At 48.9% G+C, this 20,409-nt stretch overlaps 1 protein-coding gene across 4 annotated transcripts in view; it reads left to right on the top strand.

Annotated features, from left to right (window-relative positions):
* SLC39A11 (solute carrier family 39 member 11) overlaps positions 1 to 20,409 on the top strand; it is a 262,946-nt gene that overhangs the window by 6,333 nt on the left and 236,204 nt on the right. For all 4 annotated transcript variants that reach the window (XM_050920823.1, XM_050920826.1, XM_050920822.1 and 1 more), the window contains one exon: positions 19,829 to 19,987. In XM_050920823.1, the coding sequence (XP_050776780.1) occupies positions 19,829 to 19,987 (159 nt within the window). The remainder of the gene's footprint in view (positions 1 to 19,828; positions 19,988 to 20,409) is intronic.

Genomic DNA, 20,409 nt, shown 5'->3' with positions numbered 1-20,409 from the left:
CTGAGCCGTTGGCTACAGCAGCTTTGTCTCCTCCGCGTGTCCGCCTCTCCAGCTGTCGCGCGTGGTCTCTCATACTCTTCTGGGTTTGTTAATGGCTGCATTGTCTGTTGAACACCTCTTGCCCCATCTGCCAGCCTGTGAACCCCTCCCCGCTTTTCCTGGGTGATAATGGGACCTCCCTGTAGCAACCGCAGCAGTTTACTTGGATGAGAAAGTGTCAAATTTCTTGTTAGCGCCCCTCAGATGAGACTTAGCAGTTGGGAACGAGGAGAAGAGGCAGCACTGTGTGTGTCCCCCGACTGCACGTGAAGAACGGCTGCGGCAGGAGATGATTGTGCAGGGTTATTTTTGTGATCATTGCCCGTCTGAGTGGGATAGAATGGCTGGGCTAACGTTGGTAGACTTGCCTTTGTTCTTCAAAGGTGGCATCTGAGATTTCTTCTCCCTTCTTGGGGCAGGAGTGTCTCTTTGTTTAGTGTTAGTACAGCACCTAGTGCGCTGGGGTCTGGTCTGTGAGCGGGTGCCTTTGGGTTACAGTAATAGAAATAATACTCTTCGAAGGGTCCCGTATTGCAGCAATCCTTCTTCTGCGGATGGCAGGGTAATTGCTCCAGAGCAGCATCCCGTTCTCTAACTCTGCCTCCAGCCTGTCTGCTCGCCCTCTGAGCTGAACTTTACTTGTCATGTTTTTCTCCTATGAAAACAAGACGCACCCAGGGGTAGAATACACGGGTGCTGGGCGCATCCTCCCTGGGCTCTGCTGATGCACCTCAATCCCTGAGCCCCGGCACCTTCTGCTATCGCAATGCCATGCTCTTGGCAGGTTAGACACTGGGCCTCCATCCCGATCCCCGGATTACCCTCTTAGTCCAGCCCTGGCCCTAGCCAGCTCTGCTGATGCTGTTCATCCCAGAGACACTGAACTCCCCGTCCCTTCCCTGCAGCAGTTCCTGCTGCTTTAGCCTGGGGATCCGCCAGAGCTGTCTTGACCTTGATATTTCTGTTGCCGGACTAAACACTCTCACGGTGCCAACTGTCAGACTCACCAGACGTGACCTAAGCAAATGCCCACCAGCAGCTCGACTGAGAGCCCTGTTCTCCTGTCACCGCATGAGCTGAATGGGGGTCCCGTTGCTTTAGGGGTGCACCATCCAGTTCTTTCTTCACCACATGAACCAAAGTCACCAGCCATGGGGGTGAAATAGATGCTGAAGAAACAGAGCTGCTGCCAGCAGCCTCCTGACTTGAAAGCGCTGCTCGGGCGTCTCACGTGTTGCTGCAGTCTTGGTTTATTTAGAGTGACTGCATCCTGGGTTCAGTGACTTGCCACTGTGTCAAGTGCTTGGCATTAGCCGCGTCGGCCAAACTGCCAAATGCTGGCATAGGCACAAGTTGGGACCCGTCTCCTACTCTCGTAGCTCTGTAGAATGAAACTGGCAGCAACGGGATGATGGTTGGGTGGCTGCTGTTTGTCAGCGTCCCTGGATGCGAGCTCTATGGTAATTGTGGAAAGACTCATGGGAGGACCGGCAACTTACACCGGTCCTGAGGTAGCCTCCTGGCAGCGCCAGAGCTTGTTTCCGATCAGATGAAACGTGCAAGGAATGTGCTGCCTGCTTTGCTAGTGGGCTGGCCAGTCGGTTATCACCACGCGGGGTTTGTCCGTGATGGGTGGAGTCTGACCTCGCTGGGTTGTGATGCTTGGGTGTTCACACACCAGCACACTAGAAAACTTCTTCCAGGTGCTCCCGAGATTAGCAAGAAAGCTGGCCTGGCCCTGTCTGTTTAGAAAACCTCCAGATTCAGGCTGGGCTGGATATAGCAATTTTAGAAACCAAGCAGGATGCTTGATATTGGTCAACGTAGCATTTGCCACTCTGGATCTGTGTCGGCTGCGATCCTGATACTGAGAGAGGTCAGTACCAGATGCTTCAGAGGAAGGTGCGAAACACAGTGGAGTGGACAACTACAGAGTAACCTGTCCATGGGTAGAGGTCTCCCAGGATGGGAGCTGTGTGCATGCTGTCAGTCCATGGAGCCTGTAGGGCAGTGGTTCTCAAATGTTTTGTACTGGCGACCCCGTTCACACAGCAGGCCTCTGAGTGTGACTCTCCCTTAGGAGTTAAAAACACGTTTATATTTAAAAGTGATATTTGTACGTTTGTTAATATCTCTTTTCACAGCAGACTTACTAGCTGGGAGGTATGTACTCGTGACCCCCACGTAATAACCTCACGACCCTCAGTTTGAGAGCCCCTCCTGTAGGGGGCAGTGGTGTGGGTAAAGCCCCAAATGTTGTGATGGAAACGTATTCCTTAATGTCTGTGTACACCTCCTCCTGCAAAATCTGTGTCCGAGGGCTGAGTTTATCTGGTAAAAGAGCAAAATAACTTCCTCCAAAGGCTGTTCTCAGCCCAGCTTCTCGGACACTTCTGGTGTTGTACAGCTGTTTATTGCCTGAGATGGTTTTGTTGCACCGTGCCCCGGGCGATAAGATTCACTTGCATTGTAGTGTGGAGTTTTTCCCCCCACAGTTGGCTCCTGAAGAACAGGAGACTGGCCTGATGGTCTGAGCAGCTCTGGAGCGGTTCCCTAGGCAGCACAGCTGATGGGATTTGGAGCGTCTGCTGGAGTTGCCTTTAGTTTTGGGTGGGTGGAGGTCCTGTGTTTTCGTGCGGGATGCTGTGCTGAGTTCTTCACTCTCGGGAGAAGTTGGGGGGCAGAGTGGCATGGTCCATGGAGCTGGGATCTTGTGCGTTGGTGGGCAATAATGTCCTGCCCCAGCTAGCACCTTCTGTCTGAGGCTCTGAAAGTGCTTTATATGCATTAATAAACGAAACCTCACAACTGTTAGTTCTCCCCATTATGCAGATGGGAAAACTGAGGCACAGAGGTATTGAGTTACATGCTCTTGGTCGCACAGGGAGTCTGTGGCAGAGCTGGGGATGGGACCGTTTCCTGCCTCCTAGTCCTACTTTTTATCGACAGGATGACTTCTTTGTATAAAAGAAGCTGCTCAAGTGGCTTTCTGGACCTAGATGGTGCAAAGTGAGGGTGCAGTGAGCATGAAACCAGATGCCTTTTGAGATGCATCCAGCAGTTACAAATCAGCTGTGAGTTGCTGTGGGCATTCTTTTGAATTCCTAATGACACGACACTCTAACCTTTCCGAATCAGTTAGAAACTTCCTGCCGACCTCACCTCTTTGTGTTGGCGTCAAGCTTGGGCAAGAATAATTAATCTTCCTCTTTTGGAAAATCGCCATCTCCTGCAACTCAGCATGCTGTGTGAAGGGCTTTGAAACAAGTATTATCTGAGCACCAGGTGGCTTGCATGGAACCTAGAGAAAAACGAATTGGCAGGAACCCGCCTGGAAGAATTCCACTGTACTGCTTGTTAATAAGCCGGGCTGTGAATTCTTCATTGCAGATAGATAGAGAATACCACACGCTTTGTGGTATGCGGACTAGCTAGAGCAAGATGGGCTATTCACTGCTCCTATCCAGTCTCGACCTGCTTCATTAAGTGACCAGAGGAACAATACAAAAGAGATTAATTGCAAGCTTTCTTGAGTGGCTTCCTTCCTATTGAAAAATAGGATGGGAAAATAGATGATTAAAAAAAGCCATGTGTAGACAATTGGGCTATTTCTTAACTCTCCCGCCCCCTTAAAAGCTGTTTCTTCAGGTTGCCGTTACTGTGACACTGCCGCAATCTTGGGTCATTTTGATGTTAAATATGTTTCTGCTAAACCCTTGTTTCTCCCTTTGATTGCGAGTATGTAGTCAGGGCCTCTTGCAGCCAAGGCAGAGAGGAAGTCTGTTTTGCTTCTTGTTATATGCAAAGCCTCTTCTACAGAAAATACTTGCACATTGAAAAGCGAGCGCAAAAGCAATGAGCTGCTGGTTGTGATTGAGCAACCCTACAATAACAAACCGGTGGGACCAGCCCGATTGCTCACAATCAGCCCTGGTAGAAATTGCTTTACCAACAGGCCTTTAGTCAGACTAGTTGCTCCTGCTTTTCTGGGATTTCTGCTGTCTCTGCTCTAATATGGGCTCCCTGGCATGCCCTGGGTTTAAATCCATGTAAAATAACGCGATGGCGCGTCATAGGGTGATTGCACTACAGTACTCAGCCAGCGTGTATGTGCAAATCTCTTCTGCACACAGACATACACCAGGTGCTGGGAGAGTAGATTTCTGCATCCATAAGGATGGAAGAGCTAGAGAACACCTCTCTACAGAGATACAGATTAGATGCTGACCTTGACTTTCTGTGCTAGAGCAGCCTGATGTGTGAAGTGGAGTGTGCTGAAAATTGCTTTGAGCTTTGGCCTCCACTGCATTTTGTTCAGTGGATGGAGGGAAGAGAGGCAGAAGCTAGCTTTTTAAAATTTCTTTCTTTCTTCATTCATTCTCCCTGTTTTGCCTTCAGACACCCTCAGTCTCTGGGTTTTAAAGTGAAGATTTGGACCTGAATTAGATGCAGATAACTCCAATTCTCGATAATGGTCCATCACGCTGTCTTCTTGTTTTGGCCTTGCATTGCCAGCTTTTCACCGCTATAATAATTTCTCTTCCTCTTGGTTTGTGTCACTGGTCTTTGGGTTCAGAGGAACGCTTCTAGACTGGTCTTGGTCTGTATGTAGCTTCGGACCAGTGAGACTTTCAGTCCTGGCAGGAGTACAGCCTGAATCCGTTGCTCTTTTGAAGAACACAAAGTACACGATCTAAACGGCTGCAAATGGCTTGTGATTTTTGGGTGCTTGACTTGGGACATCTACAGAGGACTATTTCTGAAGGTGGGTGCTGGGCACTTCCTGAAAATCAGGCCCTTTTTAAGATGTTTCAAATTGAGCACCCAAAATCACTAGTGAGTCACTCCTGAAAACATATGCATGTGCTTCCCAGAGGGCAGCTCACGGTCTTCTGAATAGAACATCATGCATGAGGTGTTCTTGCCCGTTCTAGCTGGGGGCTTGTGTTTCACCTTTGGTCCCAGCAGGGGGGCTGGAACAGTTTGTGTAGTGGGGGTGCTGAGAGCCATTGAACCAAACTGTAAACTGTGTGTGTGATGGAAACCGCTTCAAGTCAGGAACGAGCACCCCTAGTTCCAGCATCTATGAGCCCTGGAACGTCTTTAACAAAGCTTCAGTACAAGATTTGGTTATTGTATCAATGCTCCTCTGAAAGGAGAAAGGCAGTGTGCTCTGCATCTTGAGGAAGGATGGCCCATGGTTAAGGCATCATAGACTCATAGGTCAGAAGAGACCAATCTGATCATCTAGTCTGACCTCCTGCACAAGGCAGGCCACAGAACCCCACCCATCCAATTTTATAACAACTCCTCTGCCAGGACTGAGTTATTGAAATCCTCAAAAATGGTTTGAAGACCTCAAGCTGCAGAGAAACCACCAGCAAGCGACCCGTGCCCCACGCTGCAGGGGAAGGCGAAAAACCTCCAGGGCACCTGCCAATCCACCCTGGAGGAAAATTCCTTCCCGACCCCAAATATGGCGATCAGCTAAACCCTGAGCATGTGGGCAAGAGTCACCAGCCAGCATCAGCCTGGGACTTGAGAAGCCAGGGTTCAATTTCTGGCTCTGCCACAAACGTCCCCTCTGACCTTGGTCAAGTTACTTAATCTCTCTGTCTTAATTCCCCACCTGCAAACTGGGGATAATAGCACTGCCCTGCCTCTCAGGAGGGTTGTGTATACTGAAAACTGAGCTGATTAGTTACCGTGGTGACTTAATAACCTGGAGGTGGGCATCTGATGTGGGATCCAGACCTCAAGTGCTCCGAGGGTGTGAGTCTGAGAAGTGCTGTCTATTCCCACTGAAGTTTACCATACCTAAACGCACAGTCAGCTTCCCAGAGGGCCTGATGCTCCATCTTCCCTCGCTGCGTTGACGTTCAGTTCGCTGCCCTCGGAAAAGGGGAGAGCTTTAAACAGCACCTGACTTGTCAGGCATTGAATCTTCCCTTTCAGGGCCAGATAAAATTGGGTTGGGAACATGCAAAGCTGAAATGCCTTCCCAAGCGTGAGGCTCAGCCTTGGTATCAGTGCCTTAATGAGGCAAAGTTCCTTCTTGCTGAAAAGTTTGGCCGATGAAACGTTCTCTTGAGTGTCTCCCCCGTCCCCACGTTTCCTTCTGTGGACGGAGCTCTCCCTTCTCCCTCCCTTGCAAGACTTGTGGCTCTAATCTGGTACATCGTTAAAATTGCCGCTGCCGATGAAGCCACGGCAAAAGCCTGTTTTCTGGTCTTGCGTCAGCCCTGTCATGTGGTGACAACATACCGTGCTGCTGCTTAGCAACAGACTGTCCTCGCTGCGAAAATGGGTGCTTTTTTTTTAACGTGCATCGAGATAGCTAATATGATGGAAAATCCTGCTGGAGACAGGGCATGAAGGACTGCTTTAATTTGGGATCGAGTGTCCCCGTCAACCCTGTGTGCAGTCGCCTGGGTTTTACTTTGGCTGGCTACACCAAGGTGGGAACGACAGCGTCTTATCTCCAGCTCATGGGAGACATCTCAGTGTACAACGTACCTCTCGTTTGCAATGAAGCCACGGGCTGAGTTAGGATCTCCCAGTCGCTGTGCTGGCACCGTGAAATCGCAGGGGCCCTCCTCGCGTGGTGACTGTTACTTGTCCCTGATGACAACGTGAAAGCCAAAGTGAAACGCAAGGTCCCATTAGTAGGGACTCTGGAATTGAGCTGTGGAGGGGGCTGCCATGGGACAAATGCCACCACCGGTGCTGACAAGAACAAATGTGTTCCCCCGACAGGGAGGTTTGCATTACCATAGAGTGGTCCTTCTCTGACAGATTGTTGTGCCCAGTCTTTGGCTAGATGGCAGCTCCTGGTGCGAAGGAAGGATGGTCTAGTGGTTAGGGCGCTAGCCCAAGACTTGGGAGACCTGAATTCAATTCCTAGTCTGTCACAGACTGTCTTTGTGGCCTTGGGTGAGTCACTTGGCTGCTTTGTGCCTCAGTTTCCCCATCTGTAAAGGGAGCTAGTCCCAACCTCCCAGTGGTGGTGTGAGGATAAACACACTAAACATCGTGAGATGCTCCAATAACATGTTAATGGGGGCTATAGAAGTACCCAGGAAATGCTGGGCAGAGAAAGGTTCGTTTCCCTGGTTAAAACTGGTGCGTGGCACAGCCACCTTTGAGCCCATGTGAGTCTGGCTCTGGGAAGCCCCATCTTTCCTAGGGAAGGCTGGAGCACACCTGCCGCTCCACTGGCATTGAGTTATTGAGCTAGCAAATTAAAACAAATCCACTCCCTGGCTTTGTTTGCTGCTTGTTCTCAGGCTGACAAGAGATGCTGCCATCTCTGGTTACTGTGACACATTCAGCAAAGGTGTCTGGGCTGCCAAAGACCTCTTGGTATTAAAATGCCCAGCTTCCTTTCCTGCCACTCTCCACACTCTCCCTTCCCTCCTCTTCCTCCTCGGGTTCAGAGCAACTGGCGGACTTATGGACATCATTCCGTCTTGGCTCCGGAGCATTAAACGTCTTTTAATTAACATCTCCGAATTAGTGCTGTTTCCGAGGCTTTCTGAAGGCATGCATGAGCGTACAAAGGCCAAACTCTGCTTTTAGCTGCATGCCCAGCTCCCACTGCATGTCTCAGAGCACCCTTTATTTTTGGGTTGCTGAAGATCAACTGAGCCCCTGGTTCTGTCTCTGTCTGGGCCCTGGCTAGCTGTGGTTCCAATGAGTAGCCAGTCACTTAGAACATAAGAACAGCTGTACCAGGTCAGACCAAAGCTCCATCCAGCCCAGTATCTGCCTACCGACAGTGGCCAATGCCAGGTGTCCCAGAGGGAGTGAACCTAACGGGCAATGATCAAATAATCTCTCTCCTGCCGTCCATCTTCACCCTCTGAGAAACAGAGGCTAGGGACACCATTCCTTACCCATCCTGCCTAATATCCATTAATGGACTTAATCACCTTGAATTTATCCAGTTCTCTTTTAAATGCTGTTATAGTCCCAGCCTTCACAACCTGCTCAGACAAGGAGTTCCACAGATTCACTGTGCGCTGTGTGAAGAAGAATTTCCTTGTATTTGTTTTAAACCTACTATCCATTGATTTCATTTGGTGACCTCTAGTTCTTGTGTTATGGGAACAAGTAAATAACTTTTCCTTATCTACTTTCTCCACATCACTCATGATTTTATATACCTCTGTCATATATCCCCCCTTAGTCTTCTCTTTTCTAAGCTGAAGAGTCCTAGCCTCTTTAATCTCTCCTCATATGGGACCCATTCCAAATCCCTAATCATTTTAGTTGCCCTTTTCTGAACCTTTTCTAGTGCCAGTATATCTTTTTTGAAATGAGGAGACCACATCTGTACGCAGTAGTCGAGATGTGGGCGTACCATGGATTTATATAAAGGCAATAATATATTCTCAGTCTTATTCTCTATCCCCTTTTTAATGATTCCTAACATCCTGTTTGCTTTTTTGACCGCCTCTGCACACTGCATGGACATCTTCAGAGAACTATCCACGATGACGTCAAGATCTTTTCCTGACTCATTGTAGATAAATTAGCCCCCATCATATTGTATGTATTGTTGGGGTTATTTTTTCCAATGCCCATTACTTTACATTTATCCACATTAAATTTCATTTGCCATTTTATTGCCCAGTCACTTAGTTTTGAGAGTTCTTTTTGAAGCTCATCACAGTCTGCTTTGGTCTTAACTATCTTGAGTAGTTTAGTATCCTCTGCAAACTTTGCCACCTCACTGTTTACCCCTTTCTCCAGGCCATTTAGGAATAAGTTGAATAGGATTGGTCCGAGGACTGACCCTTGGGAACTTCACTAGTTACACCTCTCCATCCACTTAGAATTGTGTGTGTGTTTGGGGGGGAGGGGGGCGTTGTGTTTTCTTTTCACTTCCTTTGTACTAGCCCACTGGTGCCTCCTGGCTTTCTTTCAGTTCGACATTGCATTGGATGGGAACTCCCACTGGCATGTGTGGTTGATCCCAAGGCAGTGTCTTGTGGAGTGGGGGGAGCACAGAGCAGGGAAATAGGAGTCAGGTTTTTATTTGTGCTCTGCCATAGACTTGCTCAGTGACCTTGGGCAAGTCACTTCACTTGACTTTGTCTTGTTTTTTTCCTGTCTGCCAAGCGGGGCCAAGACTTCCCATCTCATAAGGGCATGTTGGGGTTGCTTGCTTTGAGTGACTAGTATGAAAGGTGCTATAGAAGGTGGAGGGTCAGCTGGGTGGATAACCAAGCTGGCCATACTCCTAGCAGGGATGAGGGCTCCCTAACCAGAACCTCTGCAAGAGATGTTCTAGGAATAGCGGAGCAATATCCTCTCCCATCCTAGCAACAGAGGTTACTCAGTGACTCCAACCAGGTGTTTCCCTCTGGCTCCTCTCCATTGGGGCAGCAGTGATGGGAGCAGGAGTGCATTCAGGGCCATGGTAAGCGTCCCGGTACCTACCCATGCTCAGACCAGGTCTGCGTGGTCCTGTGCTAGAACATCATCAGCTTCTACAGACACCGTACGAGAGATGGCCCCTGCCCCAAAGAGCTTGAAGCAGAGAAAGGAAATGTCCCTTATCCCCATTCTGCAGATGGGGTATCTGAGGCCTGGAGAGATCAAGTGACTTACCCAAGGTCACATGTGGGCTCTGTAGCAGAGCAGGAAACTGAACCCTGGTTTCTTTAGTTTCCATCCTCCTTACCTTTGTCTGTCTGCTCTCTCTAAACACCACGGAGGGTGAGGAGTTATTTATAGTAAGGGCCAATGTTGACACAAGACCCAAGGGGTATAAACTGGCCGTCAGTATGTTTAGGCTGGAAATTAGGCAAAGATTTCTAACCATCAGAGGAATCATGGGAGCAGTGGGGGCAAAAAACCTAACTTGTCTCAAGACTGAACTTAATAGGTGTATGGAGGGGATGGTACTATGAGATTGCCTATGCGGCCTCTCCATGGCTGCCATTAGCAAATATCTCCAAGGTCCGGAGGTGGAACCCCAGATGCGGAGGGCTCTGAGCTACTATAGCGAATTCTTTCCCGGAGGTTGGGCTGGTGGATCTTGTCCTTGTGCTCAGGATCTCACTGTTCACCGGAGTTGAAGGAATTTTCCCCCACGTCAGACTGGCAGAGGCCATGGGGGTTTTTCACCTTCCCCTGCAGTGTGGGGCACAGGTCACTTGCTGGTTAGAACTAGAGTAAGTGGAAAGTCTGTAACCTGAAGTGTTTAAATCAAGATATGAGGACTTCAGTAACTGAGCCAGAGATATTCGGCCGATTACAGGAGTGAATGGGGGAGGTTCTGTCGTCTGCAGCCTAGATCAGGCCTGTACAACATACGGCCCGCGGAGGCTCACTGTGCGGCCCGTGGGGGGATTCTAAATCCCCCCTGCACATGGGAAACACCGCGCTCTGCAGGCATCCCAGAGCCCTTTGAATCACAGCTGCGGCTCTGGCCGCCAGGCTGGGGCCAGGATTTAAAGGGCTCGAGCTCCCCTCAGCGGCAGGAGCTCTGGGCTCTTTAAATCTCTGCCCTAGTCCCGCAAAGCTCCCGGTTCCCCTGGCCACCAGAGCCCTGGGCCCTTCAATTTTCCCCGAAGGCTCCCAGCCACCTCTTCAGCTGAGAGCCCCTGGTTGATTTAAAATAAAGTATCACCTCCCCACCCCCAACCTTCCTTTTTGGCCCACAGCTGTTTTGGTGGGGTGGCGCTGGAGAAGAAGAGTTTGTTTCAGCAGGGCTGGGCGTCGCTGGGGCAGGGGGCCGGGAGGTGCTGGGCGGGGGGGGCGTGTTTCCACGGGGCCGGGAGGTTTCAGCCCTCAGCTGTTTTCTCTGGAGTAATGTGGCCCTCAGCGCTTTATGAGCTGTGCAGGCCTGGCCTAGATGATCATGACCGTCACTTCTGGACACAAACTCTGAGCTAGAAAAGAAGCAAAGTGCGACGGCCCTGAGGTGAACTCAACACTTCTAGCAGAAGGGAAAAGAAACCCGATAAATGTCTGACTTCTAGGGAAAGCAGATGTGAATTAAAAAGCAACAAAGAGTCCTGTGGCACCTTAAAGAGTAACAAATGTATTGGAGCATGAGCTTTCGTGGGTGAATATCCACTTTGTCAGACGCATGTGATGAGCATTGTATTTCGAGTGCAGGATAACAAACCTGCTGCCTGGATGTAGCACTTAACTAGGAAAAGATTATATTTGCTGGTTAGTGAGACGTTCTCGTGAATGGGGTGGGGTTGGAGTTTGACAGTTACAAAGACTGGCAATTGGGTATCACATTCTTAATACGATCAGCTCCCTGGGTGTAAATTCTAATCTTTGTGTTAACTTGTGAACATCTTGCACGAGTGGCTTAAAATGACAGCTGTCCGAGAGCCATGGATGATTTTTTTTAATTTTTTTTATATATATTTTTTTTATTCCCTTCTCCCCTCGTGTTGTCACTTAACATATTGGGTCAAATCCTCTAGTCCTTGGGCAAACTCAATTGATTTCTCTAGTTACATGAGCGTCCTCCATAGATACCAGTGACTGCATTTGAATGGCTGCAACTGTAGATCGGCGTAACTAAGATAATCTCGTGCGTCTGCTCTGAGATGCACTGGAAGCTTTGCCTGAGTGAGGACTGCAAGACGGAGCTGATCTGATTATTGTTTTCCCACACTAGCTATTTGCAAAGATCAGGCGAGGTTTAGGTAGCTCTGGCCAGGTGCTTTGAACTCAGATAACTGGGGTGCTGCTGTAGGACACTGATTTTTCCACCTTTGCCATACCATGACCCTGTGTTCTAGCAGAAAAAAGTGTTGGGGTTCCAGTTCCATGTAACCATAACAAGAGGTTGGGAAGGGAGGATAGGGGACAGGGTGCCCCAGGCAGGGAACCCATGTAGGAGGTACATTTGATGTGGGAGAGACAGAAGATGATCATTTATTTGTGGACCAGACCCCTCTGTGCTGGGCATTGTACATAAACAGCACAAAGACAGTCCCTGCCCCAAGGTGCACTACAGTCTAGATTTTCCTTCCAAGCAAGTAGTGCCATTTGTTGGAAATCCAGCTCGGCGTCTTTGTTTAGAGGTGCAGAGATAGCAGGAAGCAGTGTAATATCTATCCCTGGAGCCTGGTCCTGCCTATGTTGAAGCTAGTAGAAGTTTTACCGTTGACTTAAGTGTCAGCAAGGTCAAAGATTGGGGACAGAAATGAGCAGAAATTGACCCGTTCTTTTCTTTGGAGAAACAATGTTTTTCCATAAAGTGACGATGTAATTCCACTGAGCTTTTCCCTCGGCTCGTGTTACGGTCTTCCCATTTCTAGTTTTGGTTTTTAAAGAGGTTTTAAAGAGTATTCAAAATACAAAGTTTGACAGTTGTGGTTGTCTAATGTAACAGCCCATTTTTTTACGAGGTGTGGGAAGTTGATTACAAGGTCCCCTGGAGGGCTGGGGTCTAAAGCAATAGACATCCCACTTCTCTTAAAAAGAAACTTCACGTTTCCCAGTGGCTCAGTGCAGGCTTCTTTGCCGTTGGTGGATGCTCAGGCCATAAGAATAAGGAAAGTGGATTAATTCTCTTCAGCTTGCTGACAGCTCTTGTACACAGGCTGGCAAAATTCTCAGGCTTTAAGGCATCTCCAGTTCATTGACCACTTCACTCTGTATTTTCCTAGCAGAAGAAACGGGAAGCGATGCCCGGTTGGGTCCTTGCTTGTGCAAGGTTGTATAGATTCATAGATTCTAGGGTCAGAAGGGACCAATGTGATCATCTAGTCCGACCCCCTGCACAAAGCAGGCCACAGAACCCTACCCATCCACTTCTATAACAAACCCCTAACCTATGTCTGAGTTTTGAAGCCTTCAAATTGTGGTTTGAAGACCTCAAGCTGCAGAGAATCCACCAGCAAGTGACCCATGCCCCACGCTGCAGGGGAAGGCGAAAAACCTCCAGGGCCTTTGCCAATCGTATCTTGCAGTCTCTTTCCTGGTGCTCTGTTCAGGCCAGTTGCATATTGAACAATGAGCCTCTGAAGTACTAGATGTGATATATTGTGATTTTTTAGTAAGGCTTTTGACACAGTCCCACATGACAGTCTCATAAGCAATAGAGATTTGTGGTCTAGACGAAATTACTATAAGGTGGATGCACAACTGGTTGCAAGATTGTACTCAGAGTAGCTATCAGTGGTTTGCTGTCAAACTGGGAAGGATGTAGGTAGTGGTGTCCCACATGGGTCAATCCTGACTTTGGTACTAGTCAGTTTTCTTTGTTCATGATTTGGATAATGGAGTGGCGAGTCTGCTGATAAAATTTGCAGATGACATCAAGCTGGTGTCAGGATTAGAATTCAAAATAATATTGACAAATTAGAGAGTTGGTCTGAATTCAGACCAAGATGAAATTCAGGAAAGACTAGGGCAAAGGACTATGCTTAGGCAGGAAAAATCAAATGCACGGCTGCAAACTGGGGAATAACTGGCTATGTGGTGGTACTGCGGAGAAGGATCTTGGAAGTATAGTGGATCACAGATTGAATATTGAATTGAACGTGATGCAATTGCAGAAAAGTCTAGTATAATTCTGAGGTGTATTAACAAGAGTGCTGTCTAAGATGCGGGAGATAATTCTCACTCTGTTTGGCACTGGAGTGCCGTCTCCAGTTCTAGGATAGAGATGGACAAACTGGAGAGGGTCCAGAGGAGAGCAACAAAAAACGATAAATGGTTTAGAAAATGTGACCTATGAGAAAGGGTTAAAAACACTGAGCATGTTTAGTCTTGAGAAAAGAAGATGGCGGGAATGGGACCTGATAAGTCTTCAAATATGTTGAGAGCTGTCACAAAGAGGACTGGGGTCAATTATTCCATGTCCACTGAAGGCAGGACAAGAAGTAATGGGCTTAAACTGTGGCAAGAGAGATTTAGGGTTAGATATTAGGAAAAAATGTCTAACTCGAAGGGTTGTTAAGTTCTGGAACAGGCTTCCAAGGCAGGTTGTGGTATTCCCATTACTGGAGGTTTTTAAGAACAGGTTGGACAAAACCCTGTCAGGGACGGTCTAGGTTTGCCTGGTTCTGCCTCAGTGGAGGGGGCTGGACTGGATAACCCTCTCCAGGTCCTTTCCAGCCCTGTGCTTCTATGATTCTATAACTTCAGCCTCTGCTTCTCCCTATTTTTTGTTCAAGGGTGCTAGAAAAGTGCTCGCTTGGGTGCTGGGAGAATGCCTGGCTCCAGAAGACTGGGTTTGATCCCAAGTTGAGGAAACTTTTCTGTTAATTCTTAAGCATTTTTCTTTGCTGATATTTTTTTCAGGCCTCAGACTGATTTTACTTAAAAAAAAAAAAACAAAAAACAAAAAAAAAAAACTAATTTTGTTTCGTGGCAAATGAGAAGACTCCCAGTGGAGTCTGTCACAAATGAGTTTCCTTCCGTAGCTGAATGGCTCCAAAAGCAAGCACTGTAGATAGTTGGGGGCTGAGGGGACGCTAAACCTGCTGAAGGCTCTTAATTGGGCTGATTATTTTTGATTAATCCAGCCTGGTACATCTAACACCCGGGGGAGTGGGAGGGGAGAGAGGAGAGGAGAGGAAATGAAATGAATAAATGAATGAAGTCTGTATTTATGCTGCATATTGGATGGGTATTTGAGGATCTGATATTTCCTTTCTTGCTTAACTATAATCTGGGGAATGGATTTCTCTGCTATTTTAATAAAGCTTTATGGGCCAAATGTAGACTTGGGACTTGCATCTCCACCTGCCCCTGTTGTGCCAGGGAAGGCGTCCTGGGGCAAAATGGATCCATTGCAGAGAAGTGTGTTGGAAATCTTCTCGCAGCTGTTCGCTCTGACCCTGTTATCTTGCTGCTTAAACCGACACCAAAGCACCTGCAGAATTCCCGTGTGGTCTTGTTTATGAATCACGCCAAGCCCTACGTTACCTGTAGTTGGAGTTCAAGGCTGCCCATTGGCGGTTCTAGGATATGGGTGAAGAGATCTGCATTGTGCTTGCTGGTGGAAGGAAAGTAGCTGAGGTTAGGGCAGGGGAACAGCCAGGTGGCACCTGTATGGGGTGATGAAATGACTTGACTGCTGCTATCTCCTCACTTGTTACCATTTGCAGTGATGTGATCAGTACTTTTAGCAAGGACTTAACTTGTGCGCGCGTGTGTGTGCACACAGAATTCCTTTATCCAGGAACCTGCATAGAGGATCTGGGTGGGTTTTGAACCCAGCGTCCTGTGGTCATTTTGATCCTGTGCTAACAGGAGGAGGTCTGTGCATCAAGCCTAAAACTACCCCATACTCTCTTGACTTCATTATGGACTAACCCCAAAGAGATTCAGGGCATCCTGGCAGATCAGTGCAGTATCTAGTGCCCCCCTCCCTCAGGCCTGTGTATGTCTCTTCCTTCTACCCCTGCCCACTCAGCTGGTCTGTTTACAAGCAGCCACAGAAACACAAATATCCTAGGGGAATTGGTGTCTTAGAGATTCCCCTTCGCTGCTGTGGTGTGGCTGATGGCTAGATGGAGGAGGTTGGAGCTCAGTGGTTTGAGCACTAGCTTGCTAAACCCAGGGTTGTGAGTTCAGTCCTTGAGGGGGCCACTTAGGGATCTAGGGTAAAATCAGTACATGGTCCTGCTAGTGAAGGCAGGGGGCTGGACTTGATGACCTTTCAAGGTTCCTTCCAGTTCTGTGAGATAGGTATATCTCCATATATTATTATTATTATTATTATTATGCACAGTAGCTACAGGCTAGAACAACAAAATACTTCTCAACAAAACTGGAAAGCAGCCAGCACTGGCACTGGCCCAGCATCCCCTCTGCTCCTCCCAAAGCTGTCGCTGTTCATAGCGTTGGACATACAGACGTGGCGATGGGGCAGCGACCCAGATGATATAACTGACTCCCTTCGTCAACAGATCTCCAGTGTCTCTTCATGTTCTGTTAAATGGCAATCTCTGCCTAGTGTTTGGAAACCTCTGTGCCACCCTGGGATAGGGAACAGCAGTGGAAACGCCCTCAACCCTGGTGTGGAGGGAACAGCTCTAGGAGTCATTGGCGAGTTGTGTCCTCGCGTCTTGTCCTCCCCTTTGGAGCCAGCCTCTGGCTGAGATCAAGAAGAGCCATGACCGAGACTGCCAGTTGGCTGGTGGGTTTGGCGTCTAGTTTCCATTTCGAGACCCCTCCAAGCTCCTTTCACGTAGGCCAGCGGCAGCTGCCAGTTGATGAGAACACGTTGTCCTGAGGCTGGTTTCTAGGTAGGTTTTAAACACGATGCCCGTCACCGGGGTAATGGAGTGCATGGACACATGTAAAACAGGAAGTGCCAGCTGACTTTGAGTGCCCACCTTGGATCTGACTTTCAGAGGGATGTGTGCTTGAGCTGAAGTCAGTAGGAGCTGTGTGGGTTGTGTCCTGGCCAGAGCAACGAACGCGCATCGGTTGAGGCTCCTGGATTTGAAGCAGTGATCGCGGTTTAGCTCTCTTTCAGAAGGAATGTAGATCTCTCTCATTGTTTTCTAACACTTCCTCTTTTTGGGGGCCCCAGGGAGATGAGGCGAATTCTCCCTTGTGGCCTGGTGTCATGCCATGTCATCTGGGAAACCCTGCAGTACAGCTTGTTCTGTTTTCAGCGACAGGCGTGCTCAGCTTGGGGAGCTGAGTGAACAAATGACTGCTTGGATTCCTGCCTTCCCCTTCCACCTGTCGACTCAGTGCTGTTTTCTGTAGGGATGGAGGCTGGCGGGGTAGGAGAGTGGAGAAGAAGAGTGCTGGATTGGATCCACTCCCCCTGCTCTTCTGGTAACTGCTTTGCAGGGCTAGTAGAGAAAGTGCCATATAACTAACCCGACCCCCTTAGTGGATTGGCGAGAGTCTCCCAGGTCACTGGAGCCCCGTGGATCTTGATCGATTTCCTGCCTGCCGTGAGCGTCAGCTTCCACGAATAACTGAGATCAACCCATCTTGTGTCTCCCATGTGTCTGAGCGCCTCCCAATAATTAATGCATTTGTCCTTGCCACAGAGAGGCATTGTTTCCCCCACTTTACAGATGAGGTACAGAGAGACAAAGGGACTTGTCCAACGTCACACAGAACATCTGTGGGGGAGCTACGACGTGCTCTTGTGGCAAGGGGTGGGTCCTGTATACTGCAAGGGGGATGCACCTCTCTCTCTGAATTGGGGTCCCTGTGTAGTGTTGTTTTTACAGCCCCAGGAAACTGAGCTTCACGGAAGGACACGTCGGAGTGGGTGGAGCCAGTGTTGTGCACAGCGCTACGTTCTGTCCTCTGCTCGTGGTGTCTTGGAGAGGGAGATGTGGGAAGGCCCCATAATCTATGGAAGGAGGGCAGTGGAGGCTAAGCAGCTTCCCTTGAGCTCAGGAGAGCCCTCTTCTGAGCACCACGTGCTGGGGGTGGCTCTCTGGTGCCCTGGAGAGCAGAGCTGGCATCTCGTTAGGGTGGAGCGGAAGGCACTGGTTCTGTGGTGCTTGCTGAGCCCAATGGGAATTTTGCTGCCAAAGTGAGCAAACACTGACTGACTGTATCCCCTCCATGGGTTCTTGCCTTCAGAGGTTGAGGGGTTCAGGGGGAGCCATTGGCAGTACAGCTCCCGGGGGGGCAGGGCAGCAAGAGGGCTCACACCCTCATCAGTTGCCCCAGGATGGGGAGGGTTGGAACCTGACTTCCCCATAAATCTGGGCCCTTCCGTAGCCCTTAAATCTTGGCCTCTCAATTCAGCTGCAACGTCTTCTCTTCAAGGAGAGCCTGAGGTTCGTCTTGCTGGATTCCTGGGGCGGTCTTTCCCCCTCCCATGTGCTGTTCTGCAGAGGGTGTGTGCATGTCTGCTGTCATTCAGGCTTCAGTGACAATGTGGAGTTGCTTTGTAGCTTTGCTGGAGTTGAAAATCGATTCTGCGCAAGTCTCCTGGAGGAAGCAGTTTCTTGAGGTTGGTTTGGCAACTGCTCATGGTTCCGAGCTGGTGACTGGACAGTCCTAGCGCATGCTGACTACTTTGCTAATCTGTCAAAATGCACGATACTTGAACAGACTGAAGTTAACTTTCCTTGCCTTTTTCTTAAAGCCTTCCCGCTATATTATTTAAAGACATGATCTCAGCTTGATTTAAGCCTGCAATTCCGGTTTTAGTAAAACCAAAGGTTTGCAAAGCCTTACAGCCAGTGGAACTGTTTTTCCCCAAAGTACTTTAATACCAATGGAAGTAAGGTTGCAGACAGGTAGCTGTGTTAGTCTGTATCAGCAAAAACAATGAGGAGTCCTTGTGGCACTTTAGAGACTAACGAATTTATTTGGCATAAACTTTCGTGGGCTAAAATCTGATGAAGTGAGTTTTATCTTATGCCCAAATAAATTTTAGTCTCTAATGGAAATAAGGTTTTTATGTGTGTTGGGAATCAAATATTGGCTTGCGGTGTCCATGTTCCAGACCCTGCATTGTGAGTTAATGTCAGTGCTTAGGTACCTGGGTGATAGGAGCTGTTTGTAGATCTGAGAGCTAGTAGGTGAAATTGACTCATCTGGTTTCAGTCACTAACTGGTCACTTTTGGCGTTTCAATCTGCATTAATAGTAGAAACACATGAGAATTGTTTTAATAACATAAGGTGTTGATTGTTAACACCTCAGGCTAGTGTTACTATGTTTAGTCCAACTTGATATGGTCTCTTCGAAGCATCCCTGAATGTGCTTTGTGGTGAAAACAGTGACACAAATGAGAAGATACTCATATTTTAGTGTGTTGTGCAGAGGCCTCTGTCTCTGGCATTCCCTGTTGTCACAAAGAACTGGTATGTGGATGGGAGCCAATCCTCCCCTCGCCTCCTGCTGCTCCCCTCCGGGAAGGGTTATTGTGGACGTGTTAATCCTCAGTAGGATGAGCCTAGCAAGTAAGTATGCGTGCCTCAATTGTTTTCCTGCCTCAAGGCTGGCTGAGTGAAAACTGATGGCTTTGTACAGCTAACGCTTAATCCCCTTCTGCTTTCTTCATTGTACTTCAGTGACTGCTCTGTGCGGAAGTTGGCTCGAATCTCATCGGTCAGTCTGAGTGGTTGTGTCACCTTTCACATTGCAAAGTGCAATGGCGAAAGTGCCGGTGAATAAGCTGGAGCATTTATGGCTGGCGTGAACTGAAGCCTGCTAGGTGTGAGCCCTGGCAATCCGCTGTGAGCGTTTGTTTCAGGGCTGGTGCCATCCAGAAAGCTGGAGGAAGCTGAGAGTTTGAATAGTAACTAAACACTGTTACCAAAGGAATATATTAGTGGAACAGTGTGGATACTGTCTGTACAATGTGCACGCACCCATTTATTCAATTTCTGGTGTGTTGTGAATCTGCTCAACAACCTTAAGTGAGCAGAGGTCAGCATGGTGAATCCACGAAGGGGGTTTGCTCTTTCCTTCCGCTAGAGGAGGGTTATTAAGGAACCAGGAGGGAAGTTATTTGAGTGTGGGTTGCTGGGGAAAGTGCCTGGGTTACCTGGGAGGAGTGTGGTGGTTGGAGGGAGTTGGAGTGATTGGTGGTTGAGAGGCAGTGTGCTCTCTGGAGTCTAGCAAACCCTTGATGTTGAAGCAGAGGCAGGGCACCTGACTGGGCATCAAGAGACCTGGCTTCTGTTCCCACCTCTGCACTGAGCTCTTGTGAGAATTAAAGCTGGTCACCTTCTGCCTCAGTTTCCTCCCCCACCTTTGGCCCTTCTCTTTATTGCGGGTATGTACAGCACCCAACGCATTAGGGTCCTGATCTCGATTGCGGGTAATCCTATAACCTGTATTAATTTTATGTTCTCTGTCCTTAGGTCATGTTAGCTGCATCTTACTGGTCCCTCCTGGCTCCTGCCATTGAATTGGCTGAAGATTCTGGGGATTTCGGGGCTTTTGCTTTCTTCCCGGTAGCTGTTGGCTTCACCCTGGGAGCAGCTTTTGTCTACTTGGCTGACCTCCTCCTCCCGTTGCTCGTAAGTAGCAGTCTGACTGTCTGCTGTCAGTGGCCTTGGGCTAGTCTCCCACCCACCCTGTTTGTGTCTGGGACCGTGGGCTGCTGGAAACCTGTTTTTAGCTGACCTGCATGTTCCTGGATGCACGAGGGGGGCTCTTGAACGCCTGCCTTTCACACGGCAGAGTAAAGTCTGGGCTCTGAGCTGGCAGCGCAGTGTCTGTGCTGTCACCACCCCAGACTCATCTGCTCATTCCCGCCTCTTGCAGATCCCCTAGGTAGCAAACAGAGGTCTGCTGCCCTAAATTGTGTGCTCTCTTAGGGGAGTGGCTCATAGACTCATAGAAAGGTGAGGCTGGGAGGGACCTGGAGAAGTCACTAAGTCCACCCCCTGTGCTGTGGCAGAACCAAGTAAACCTCGACTGTCCCTGTCAGGTGTTTGTC

Source organism: Gopherus flavomarginatus, chromosome 12, assembly GCF_025201925.1.
Source record: "Gopherus flavomarginatus isolate rGopFla2 chromosome 12, rGopFla2.mat.asm, whole genome shotgun sequence".
NCBI classification, from domain to species: domain Eukaryota; kingdom Metazoa; phylum Chordata; order Testudines; family Testudinidae; genus Gopherus; species Gopherus flavomarginatus.
This window is presented reverse-complemented; position numbering and strand designations above follow the sequence as displayed.